General features: G+C 39.0%; 1 protein-coding gene across 1 annotated transcript in view; it reads left to right on the forward strand.

The window, feature by feature from the left end:
• Positions 1-9,825: 9,825 nt before the first annotated feature.
• The window catches only part of LOC138006985 (uncharacterized), a 29,114-nt gene continuing 26,439 nt past the window's right edge, over positions 9,826-12,500 (forward strand). Inside the window, exons 1-3 of the mRNA XM_068853635.1 lie at positions 9,826-9,926; positions 11,634-11,732; positions 11,954-12,039. Of these exons, the coding sequence (XP_068709736.1) occupies positions 9,911-9,926; positions 11,634-11,732; positions 11,954-12,039 (201 nt within the window). The 5' untranslated portion in view covers positions 9,826-9,910. The remainder of the gene's footprint in view (positions 9,927-11,633; positions 11,733-11,953; positions 12,040-12,500) is intronic.

Here is a 12,500-nt window from a genome sequence, read left to right on the forward strand (position 1 = left end):
GACACCACAGAATGCTACGCCCCGTTTACCATGCTGTACCGGAAAGATACAAATTTGAAGAATCTGAGTATTCTAATCCGTGGTACAAGCAATCTTATCCGCAACCAAGCCAAGAGAATAACGAGGCAAAGATCTTGTGGGACATACCCTGGAAATTGGAAAAAGTCCAATGAATGGCGCAAATAGACCGGATATCAGTGTGTTGGACAAAAAGAATAAAGAATGGATCATCATAGAAGGAACAATATGCAACCCAGGAAAAATCACAATGAGAACTAAACACAAGAAAGATAAATATATAGATTTAAAACTAGGTATTAAGAACTTATACCCAGGTCATAAAGTAAAGCTCATTACAGAAGTCTTTGATTTTCTCGCAGTTTACTACAAGGATCTTGAACAAGAACTTACCAGCATATTGGATAACAACTTAGCAAAGACAACTATTGAACTCTCGCAAAAGTGGATCATCTCTCAAAACTGTGAAATAGTAAAAAGGTTTCTCTCATAGACTGATTTTGTTAAAGCCGTTTATGGATGATAAAGATGTATATAGTATCTTATTTGCATTGTTTTTTTAAATTTTTTTTTCTTTTTTATTGTTTATAAGGATCATTCTATGAATTTTGCTACTTTTGTTTTTTAGTTTTGCAATATTACACCGTAATTTGTTAGATTGACCATCATAAGGTTTTATAGGATACTAACATGAGCACCATTGCCCAGGCCTACAGGCCCGCAAAGGTTGTAAAATCATTTGAGAATATTTCAATAAAGTCTCCAATAATAATAATAATAATAATAATAATAATAATAATAATAATAATAATAATAATAACAATAACAATAATAATAATAATAATACAACTTTATTGGGTAAACAAAAATTTCTGGTAAAACCAGCAGTTTACAAAACCTGAACCGCTCTAAAAGTACTTGTCTTTCTAAACTTGGACTGATTAACGTTTACTTATTACGAAATATCTATGAAAGTAGCACTTCCGTGCCTCTGCATCTCAAATTTTTCTGGGAGAGCATTTCCCCCCCCCCCCCCAGACCCTCGTAACGACTTTTGCTCACCCTCCCCTCTTTGCTCACTTCTTTGCTCACCCTCCCCTCCCCCCCCCCCCCAGTCAAAAATTTCTAGCTACGGCCTTGCTCTTCCTTTAAACTCTTCCATCTCGTCCAACACGTGTTGAAGTTTCGATTTGATCGGCGCATAAGCCCCTTTGTGGAAAGGTCAATCACGTAACTACGTATTTTTATTTGTTTTTGTACGTGGTAGAACATTGGAAACGTTTTAACAATGCTATAATTTAGGAATAAGTAAATCCTCTTTCAGTATTAGGCATGAACACAGACGTTACGCGTGACTGATAACTGACGTTTCTAGATCTATTAATATACGGCGGCCATATTTGATTCCATTCCCTTGAGGCAGATAATTATGGGATGCCATATGTACATATTGTACGTAACAGGAGCCAATTATGGGCTCCTGGTAGGTACGATATGCTTTTCAAAACAGTTTGGTATTTGAATACTTTTGTGTTTCATTATAATAATTCTTTAACGATAGTTAAAGCATGGAGATGGTTATGAAACTCGACAAGTTTCTTTGTTGTATCTCCCAACTCAAATGTGTTTTCCGATTGGAGGAGAACGTGTCACGTGTCATTGCTCAAGATTCACTAACTACCTAGGGAAACAACGACTTGAACTTTTGATTCGCACGTGATCAGGTCGTGCACGTTTGAAACAGCGGCAAATTTGTAACATTTTGCAATAAAATCGTAAGCTGACATCCATTTATTGTTCTTTTTTGAGTTGGAAGGTACAACAAGACACTTAATGACTGGCCCCACGGGAAACAGTGAGTTTTGTTTCCTCTCGCCCCTTAATGTTGAGGGTCTCGGGGAAACAAAACTCACTGTTTTCCTTGGGGCTAGTCAATACGTGCTTATCGTTTCATGTTTTCAATCACCTTTTCGATGAAATTATGCGCGCAACTAATTTGTACTACTTTACGAATCCGTGCAAAGGGAAAACAAAAGATTGTGCACTGTCACGGTCAATTCAGCATCGATTGCGACAACATCGTTCGCTTTTGAAGGTTGTAAAGACTTCATAACCTGTCCCTCGACTAGCTAGCTATGCTTTAACAAAGAAAATATAAGAATTAAGTCGATTAGAAAAATTAACCGAATCACTAAACCAAATTTACTTCTAAAATATGTAGATATTTTCTTTTTCTTCGCAATAGAGAGAAACAACCCATATTAAGCTTCTTATCTTCGGCTTGTGCTTGTGCGAGGGAAAGACGCTGATGGCTGAGAGAGAGAGGGCATTTTTCATTAATTTTAGTAATTGCCCTGGACAAAATTACTTTCATTATTTTCTAGAATTTTTATGTAGTGATGTTTTTTATAAAGGTTGGTTTCATTACTTTCGCGTTGTTGTACAAAAACAAAATTTCATTTGGCTGATTCCTGCGTTTTACAGTTTATTGCTACAGATTGAACACTGAAATGCATATGGCTTCGAATTCCTTCGAAATTACGCAATAGCGTGCGTTTTTGGCCTTCTAAGGCCCGGGTTAAACACGATTTTGCAAAAACCTTTTTCCTCTAGGACTAAAATCTCTCAAAACGCCTTTTTTCTAATGCAGCCCCCGCCCTCATTTGTGCTTTTTCAAAAAATTGCAAATTCGGAAAAAACATCACAGACGCCGGTGTGCTTGGGAGGGGCTGACCGATTTTTCGAATTTTCAAAAAACAAAGGTGACCGACGGAAGACAGTTGTTTCCCAGCTGCCTGTTGCCTGTGCCAGTTGCCTGTGTGATTGGCATTTGCATATTAGCTTGATGGAAATGCGATCGTACATTTTATTTATCAATTTTATTTCAGGTCTTGCAATTTGAATTTTCCAGCTGTTTTGAAACCAGCCAAATTAAAAATTCGTCTGTAATGCGACCCGGCTATTATATAAAATAAAATTTTGCCCTTTATATTATAAACAAGTAATTATGATCGCAAGTTTCCTCGTATAAGTAAGGATTACTATGACAAACTCTTTGCAGTTCGCCGTTTCAGGTGAACGCAATGCTAAATGAACTTTTCATTTTCAAATGAAATTATTCGTAAAATAAAATCCTTTGTTCAGCATTTCTGACTGGGATTTAAAAAGGCCTTTGAAGAGTTCTGAGAGCACTTCCTGAATGCGCCACCTCTTTCCTTTGTCGAAGCTCCTCGCCTAAGCGCACTTCAGAAGTGTTCGAAGCGAGTTTCTAAAGTTCTCATTTCTCCAGCCGTAGATAATTGGGTTACAGATTGCGTTCAAACCAAATGCAACATCGAAAGCAACATGTTTGGCAATTTTAAGGTCTGAAGTTCCGGATATTCGAAGGCTTGCTACAACCAAAAGAGGAATTATACTGGTCAGGCAGAGGGCTACAATGATTCCCAGAGTGCAAGATGCTCTTAATTGCTGCTTCAGAGTGTTGTTTTGTTCTCTGATCCGCTTTCGATGATTGTGTGATACAAGAAATATGTAACTGTACGAAGATAAAATGATCACCGAAGGTACGAACAAGACCGTTGTGGTATAGAAGACCAGGTATCCTTTGATAAGGTGTGCTTTTTTGTTGAAGCATGGATGAAAAGCCTTTGAAAAGATAGGCTCAGGCTTGTTGATAGCTTTTATAATTTGTGGCAGAATAATAGTTACAGCCAAAACCCATAGCCAAGCAGTGATGGAGATCACAACTGCTCGGCGAAAGGTGACAATAGAGTGATACCGCAAGGAGAACTTGACAGCGATGAAACGCTCGACGCTAATCAACGCTAGATGAAGGATGATCACGGAAAGAAGAAAAGAGCAGGCCCATCCACTCACTATGCAAAGAAACGTTGAGGAATGACAGCGAGACAGCCTCATTGCGATGCGGAGAATATAAACCATCGGGATTAAGCTATCTGCAGCGCACAAACTCACAACAATTACGTTTGACGCCGTTCTCAAACTGGCAAATTTGTAGAAAGCTCTGAACACCAAAGAATTGCCTGCGAGTGAAAAAATTACGAGACTTATGTGAAAGCCAAAATATATATTCGAATTGGCATTTGCCCGGCACTGATCCTTTGGTGATTCGGTTATATTTGAAGTGTTGTTTGCCATTTTCCGTTGATGTGCTAACGCTAACTATTGTTATCGTGCTTTCATCCCAAGCAGAAGTGCTATCAAATGTATGCAGCTGTTTTCTTTAGAGTTATTATGAAATTACGCTTTTGTTTTTTTCACAGGAAGCCAACAGATGTTTTCCGGGCGTTTAAAACGGTAGTCTAGCAGCGGCTAGTTCTAAAAAGGGAATGGGGAATGGGGATCTCTAAAAGAGGGAATTACTAAAATAGGGAATCTGTAAAATGGGGGAATTACTAAAATGGGGAATCTCTAAAAGGGGGAATTACTAAAATGGGGAATCCTTCAGCTTGAAACTTAGTCAAAAACACCGCTCCAAAGGTCCCTTGACCTATCACTTCTTGGCCGACGAGGTCTTCCCACCGAAACTTAGGCAAACCAGCAAATCCGTCCAGCCTTTTCCTTTTACTGGGAAAAGCCAAGGGAAACTTAAACTCAACCATGATCACTTTTTAAACATCAACTCGGCTGAGACAAGACAAAACATAGCCTGTCGCGAAAATATATTTTTTTATGGTTTTCACGCCATCGAAACATCTTTGGGAGAATTTAGTATTTCTTTAATTGGTTTTTCATGCCTTTCGTCATCTACTGCTCAAATTTCCTCTTTATGTGTTTGTGTGCGTGTGAACGGTGAGGTATCCATCTAATTGAGTACCACACAATTAAAAGTATTAAGGAAATGACTCGATAAGCTAACTATATAACACGAGGATGCTTTGGATCCTACATTTTCTCATCTGTTGAATTTAATTGTAGACTACTCTTGCATGAATCGGTCCAATTGCGATGGCTTTATTTGTATGCGTCCGAGAAAAGTAAACACCATCATGTTTTCCCACCATTTCTATTTGCAGACAACCAATTTAATTATTTGTTGCCCTACCTCGTAAGATGCCTGCGGATCGTGGGTGTAAAAATCGACTAGTTTAACACAGCAAAAAGGGAGCGGTGTTCATTGCAAAGAATTATAAATTGCTAATTTGCAAGGCCGATCTGTTAGCTCGCGAAGGCCGACTAATATGAATCCCTTGAAACGTAAAGTGACGCTACATCCTAAAGGCTCGTTTACACAGAGCGATCTTATCGCGCGACAAGAGCTGCGATCGAACGGCGTTTTTACGGCGACAGCAAATCGCGCATGTGAACAGCCGGCGATTTCACTGCGATTTGCAGCGCGACAGATCGCAGCCTTGTCGCCGCAAATTCGAACATGCTCGAAATTTGGTGCAACTTTGCTGCGATTTTATCGCAGCTCTTGTCGCTCGATAAAATCGCTCTGTGTAAACGAGCCTTAAGAAATATGTTTTTTTTTTTGTTGACACTGAATTTCTTTCAAGTTGAAGCGAAAGTGCCACTGATGTTGGCTTGTGAACACTCCGCAAAGCCCCCTCTTTCATTATACGGCTAGCGATGAAGAAAGAAAGCCAAGGGAGGTCTAAGGCTTGTTCACAACCTTCAATGCTGCGTCGTTTTGTGGATACATATACTAAATAAATATACTGTATGTGAGACTTGCGATCGTAGCAAGAAGTTGCCAGCTGCTGATCGATAGATATGAAGCGCTATCTGAAAGCCATTCATTTCCTACCCGGTGATTGATGACTGTCACACTTTCTTCGGAGTTGAAAACATATTAGAGATTCCCCGTTTTAGAGATTCCCTCTTTTAGAGATTCCCCATTTTAGTAATTACCCCTTTTAGAGATTCCCCATTTTAGAGATTCCTCATTTTAGTAATTAACCCTTTACAGACTCCCCATTTTAGAGATTCCTCTTTTTATTAATTCCCACTTTTAGAGATTCACCATTTTAGCAATTCCCCCTTTTAGAGATTCCCCTTTTTAGTAATTCCCCCTTTTAAAGATTCCCCCTTTTGGAGATTCCCCCTTTTAGAAATTCTCCATTTTAGTAATTCCCCCTTTTAGAGATTCCCTATTTTAGTAATTCCCCCTTTTAGAGATTCCCTATTTTAGTAATTCCCCCTTTTAGAGATTACCCATTTTAGTAATTCCCCCTTTTAGAGATTACCCATTTTAGTAATTCCCCCTTTTAGAGATTCCATATTTTAGTAATTCCCACTTTTAGAGATTCCCTATTTTAGTAATTCCCTCTTGTAGAGATTCCCTATTTTAGAGATTCCCCGTTCCCCATTCCCCGTTGTTCGTTTTCCCTTTCCATTTCCTGATTCCCCATTCCCTGTTTTAGAACTAGCAGCTATCGACACCTGCTATTGTTTGGTACTGTAAGCAGCTTTTCGTGAAAGTCGATGTCAGGGAACTTTTTGCGATCCTGGTGTTTGTTCGATACCAGCTGTGTAAACGGCTAGTTTTATTCCCTCAAAAATCGTTTGGTTAACAGCCTTTCATTTATTCTCAACTTCCACAAGAATATGTTAAAATATAACTAAAGGGGCTAACGCTCGAAACGTCTGCTCACATCTTCTTATGGTGGTTTACCGCCTTAACCACTGAACTCGTGTAATGCAACCAAATTTATCAACGAATCATGTCTCACTCCCCGTCTACGTTACGCAGCACAGAAATTTCTTTAATGATCTGTTCGCTGATGTAAGTAAATTAGGCATAACGTGTGACAACATTCGAGACTCCAAAAACGCTCTCTTTGATGGGTTTGCTTTGCGAGTGATATATTTTTCAAATGACACGACATGAGTGGAATAGAGTATCCAAGAAGGATACGAATTAGTAATAGATTTGAAAAAGCCGAGATGAAAACCAAAAATCCGTACTTGCTTCTTCGAGCCATTTTAGCTTAGCATTATTTGAATTTAACATCTATCATGCCTCTTTACAACACCTTCGTCTAGACTTCGACTCAAAGTATACCATAAGGTGGACTTTCATTGTTCAAAGTAAACAACAATGACCAAATGAGATATACACACCTTATAGTTTAACATATAATACGGATGAATATTTTTCGAGTTGCGCAGTATTTTTTTGAGCCTCAAAGTTAGCGAGAAAAAATACGCGAGCGAGCAGTAAGGGATTTATAAATCCACTATTACTCCATTTTTTAGTTTTTGGCTTCTTCCTGCATTCAACCCTGCATGCTATGCAATCTTCCCACGTAAAAAACGTATTTTCTCTCGTTTCAGTCAAACCAAACTTACGAAGGCAGAAAAGCTTATCAGTGTGATGGCCTATTTTGTTTCATGACAAGATTCTATGGTACTTGAATCATACAGAACCCAGATCTAGACTGAGTCAGTATAGCGTTAAATTCAAGAAACGCGTTTAGTAAATGTTACCGCAAACAAAACGTTCGCGGCGAAAACTGGCCAATCAATTCTCGAAGCAACTATAGGTGTTGAGTCGTTAAAGGGCCCATAACCTTTTTCTTTTTTACTTTCTACACATCTCTCAAAGACGTTTCACTGAAAAATAAAAGGGATTTGCCCAAAACACGATTTAAAAATGAAACTAGAAAACATTCAAATTTCCCATCACTTTGGTTCACCGTTCGCCTTAGTCTTCTCTCGATTCTTCTTGGTAACAATATGGTACGGTTGTGACATGGCCTGGGTTACTCCAAGCATGGTTAGTGCTAACCAGCGTTAAATACCATGGAAACGTACATTTTTTGATACCTCTTAACAAACGGGTAGCGCTAATCAGGCTTAGAGCAACCGGTCCCAGATGAATACTCCAAAATAAGGTGAGACACTTAGTTTCGTGTGTATAAAGTGCCAAACGACATTACTAAAGTTTTACTTAGTTTAAAAAATATGTGAAAAGGGATTGTCACCCGAAAAGTTTATGAAAGCTAACTATTTCGAGTCAGCGCTTGACCCAAAAGGCTCTGAGAAATTCTATGTAGGAGAAGAAGCGCCGTAGGGTTCTTATAGTCAACAATTGGCTATTTGAACATTACGGTACCTGCTCACTCCTCGTACTAACATGAATGCACAAAATTGTGAGCTTGTCGTCCTTCTTAGTAAGCGGCGAAAATGTTCCGCAAAAATATAGCATTTTCAAAACTTGTAAAAAATTCGGTTTATAAGCAAACCGCAATTTTTTTGCGCAGAACGTCTTTACTGTAGATTATCTTGACACTGACAGTCTAAAAAAAAGGTTATGGGCACTTTAACAGAGTGGAGAGAATACCTTTAACCAATCAAGGAGCACAGGAGAAACTGCATTTCCTCCTTTTCAATACTAGTGCAAGTTTTGCATTTGAACTCACTATCAGAAAAAGACTGATGACGGTATAGGTATTCACGTGATTTCGAGTATAATTTGATCTAAATGAGCACGAGTAAATATTTTCAAAGGCGAACAAATTCACAATTTGTTGGTAGCTTCCTTCCTGTGTGGTTATTTCCCAGATCCGACGCGATTTGAGCAGTTTTTCAATTTCTGGGTTGTCAACGGTTATAATTATAACCGTTGACAACCCAGAAATTAAAAATGGCTAAAATCGCGTCGGATCTGAAAAATAACCACATTGGAAGGAAACTATCCTCAATGGCAATAAGCTTAGGCTTTTTAATTGAGATTTTTTTTCATATAATTATCTTCTTAGGCTTTTATTATAATCGGGATTCCCATACAAATCCTTATATTTTTGTCGGCCATGCTCACACTGAGCTTGGGATGCCTGTGGATTTATCGGCCCGACGGCGTCGGAGAGCAATTTTTTGCGTGTATTTTGACAGCCGATGAGCAATGAAAATCGCTCCGCTTCAAAAAACCTGTTGCACTGTAGCATATTTTTTTAAGTCGGGCCGACACTGAGAGAAACCGCCATGTTAATCAAACGGTATGCGAGTGGGTAATGCGCACAGCTACTTAAAAAATTAAAGCTTTCAAAATGGTAGATACTAAAAGAACAACGGGAAGATCTTTGGAAGAAAAACTATTTATCGGCCCGACAAAACCGGCCGACAAATCGTACCGTGTAGAACCGGCCTTACACATGCAATAATATATCAAGAATCACGCAAACATTGCGCCATCCAGGGTCAGCATTTGATTGGCTATCTGTGGATTTCTTTGATCATTGACCAATTTGAGTTCCTGGTACGTTTGTTATTAATGTCTTTTTACATTGACTCACCTCTTTTCTGCATTGTGTTATCCGAAACTGCATTTCTCTTAGCCAATCAGAATGGAGAACTTTTCCATTTATATTATTAAACCAAGAGTCCAATATCTAAGAGTTAGTTTTACCCAAATTGGCCTTGTCCTCATAAGCCTCAGAAAACTGTTTATATTTCAAACGTAGTTTTGCAGGAAACTAAACAATCGGCTAACTCAACGTTGCACTTATTTCAAACCTTTTGGGAATAAAACGATTTGTTGCATGTATTTCCATATCATTTAAATGTGAATGCTACATAATAATGCAGTTACAATTCACAAAGAATCTTAACCCCGAAAGAATTGAATTTGGTACAAAATTTCACGGTCTATTGTTTATTTTCCCACAAAACTTGGTTTAAAGATAGACTCTTTTCTGACGCTGATGGCGGAAACCTGATACCAGATTCTTACTCTTGGTTAATTGACTCTTGATTAAATTATAAAATGGCTGATTTTAGGAGCTTCGCATTTCTAATTAACTTTACTATTCTTTAGTTCAAGGTGCTGCCAATCCACTTGAACGACCTAGAGAAAGGTTTCCGCATTCAAGTGGCAGTTGCCGTGGTTACTGTCAAAGGGCTCCAAGTCCGTCATGACGGGAAATGGATGGTGACATTGAATGGTGAGTACCATTATTAAAAGCCTACATGACTAGTAGAATTATAGGTGAAGCAGTACACGTCTCAAGGGCCGAAGACGTCTGATTGAGGGGAAAAGGACAAAGAAATCTGTCGTAATTTTCCAGCCTTGAAACAACAGCTTAACCAAGAATCCATTACCCAATAGTAAGAATTTGGTATTAGGTTTGTCCCCATCGTGCGTCAAAAGTGTCTATTTTTAACCAAGTTTTGCGGGAAAATCATAAGCAATAGACCAAATCGGCTAACTCAATGTTATACCTTATTCCAATTTTTATTCCAATTTATTATGTATTGTATTTAGATTATAATGTAGCATTCACATTTAAATGCTATGGGAATGTCTGGAACGAAACTTTTTATTCTCAATGGGTTTGAATTGCTGATTTTCACAGATTAAGATTGGGGAAAATCCGAAAACGGATTCCTAAATCCAAAAAACGGATTTTGCGTTTTTTTGTTTTTTTTTGCAAAATATAAGCACTCGCGACAAACACGCAAATCGTTATGATTGGTTGGTTTGATTAAAATACCTAGGGGACGCTTGATTGCTAAGCTGCCATCGGTCCCTTTTGTAAACATCAATTTGACGCGTTTGACAGCTTGCGTCTGCATGAAAGCGAGATTCAAGTCCAAGGTAACTAGGGGTTTTTCTCTTCTCGGCGTTTCGCGACTCGTCTTCGCCGCTTCGCGAATCTCTCGCGGCTCAAGAAAAACCAGCACTGGACCAGGGTACTATTCTGATGAAAATTATTTGAAATCTGTTATTAGTAAAAGTAAAAAAGTAAAAGTAAAGTGGTGCATTTATATAGCGCCCTTATCACTAACGTCTCAAAGGCGCTTTACAATGATCAATTTACCCCCAGCGGACTGGAAGCATATACAGGCGCAAATTGCAGCCACTTGTAAGCAGTCCATGCATGCTGGTACTCATTCTACCGACCTCGGAAGGATGGAAAGCTGAGTGAACTTTAGCGGGAAAGAAGGTCGCCAAATATTCCAGTCTCGGCAGAACCGGGACCTTAGGGTTGGAAGGCAGAGATCTTACCACTGCGCCAACCCCTCCGCTGTACCGTAGTACCGTGTCCTGCCTTGTTATTTCAAATACGACACCTGATTGGTCAGTTGGTGTAAAAGTGGACGGCGCAGTCATGGTAACAACAAATTAAAATAACCTTCGCAGCCAGGCTAGATCTAAAAATAGATTTCAAGTAATTATTATGGAATTCGCTCTCTTACCCACCTTGGTTTTTGCAATTAATTAATGGATGGTGAATTCACCGTGACCTCGCGCTATCTTTAGTACGTCCCTCACAGCTAATTTGAGAATAAACTAATCACTCGAAATTGGGCATCGTCTTGAAAATGTTACTCAAAAGCTGTGGGCGTATATGCGTAGGGCAATGGAAAGTTGATGTTTCGAGTGTTATCCCTTCGTCAAATCAAGTAACTTGAAGAAGTGTAGATTCGCTGTCGGCGATGAAGGGAAAACGCTCAAAACATCAGCTCTCAAATCTCCTAACGATGGTCAATTTACTTTAATCCACTCGTTTGATTCAAGCAAATTTCAGTTGCCGTTTTCTTCGGTTACTCATAGACGCAGCACCAAAGGTTTCTTTAGCAGAGAAACCCGTTTATCTGTCGTACTGGAAGCTTCAAATAAGTTGAGAATGACGAACAATTCTTTTCAGATTACGATGGCTTGGACCCACCAACAAATATTCATGTTTCTCTCAGAGCCAATGGTACGAAATTTCATGGAGATCTAACCTGGAGTCTGGCACCACATAGTAAGCAAACTTCATCACATCGCTTTGTTAAGTAGCTGAGTGGCAGATTTCACTGTCTATTTCTAGTGTAAGTCAAGCCAATTCACTGAAGTCATTTTACCAGTTAGATTTCAACTTGAAAAGAGAGCAATTATTTCTCCATTGGCTTTTTTTTTGGAAGTATGCCAGTGTCGTAACACGAAATTTCGTCGTTCCCATTTGAGATTTTTTGTTATTTGCAGGTAAAACCTGTAACTACGATATTCACTGGTATGCCACGGTCTCTGACCACAGCGGCGCAAAAAGATTCAGAATGTCTGACGAGAAGGTAATCATGCAAGATTTTTTGTCATCACTGAATTGGTATTGCAATTATATTAAGAAAAGTTGATACATTTCATATCTTTGAGAAGGATGGCGTGTTATGATCTCTAGTTGGAAGAAGACTTTGCAAACAAGACATTCTCTTAGCTTTACGATGCTGAAAGAATGCAGATGCCGTAAGATCGCGTGTGTTCGAAGAGCGCAAAGTAACACGATCTTACCTCAATAGACAAAACCCGCGATATTGCAGTATGGGCAGGAACCATTTAGTTCCCATTACGGACATTACGGGTAATGGTCTCCTGCTATGGGTAGGAAACTAAGAAAAACCTTTATAAGAAAAAGAAAAAGGGATTGAGGGATAAAACTCAGTCTATAGCTATGTATGCACGGATGGAGCGGTTAGTTACTCACTGAGGCTAACGCTTTGCATCTTTCCACAACTAATCATCGTCACAGTAGCCC

Source organism: Montipora foliosa, chromosome 6, assembly GCF_036669935.1.
Source record: "Montipora foliosa isolate CH-2021 chromosome 6, ASM3666993v2, whole genome shotgun sequence".
NCBI classification, from domain to species: domain Eukaryota; kingdom Metazoa; phylum Cnidaria; class Anthozoa; order Scleractinia; family Acroporidae; genus Montipora; species Montipora foliosa.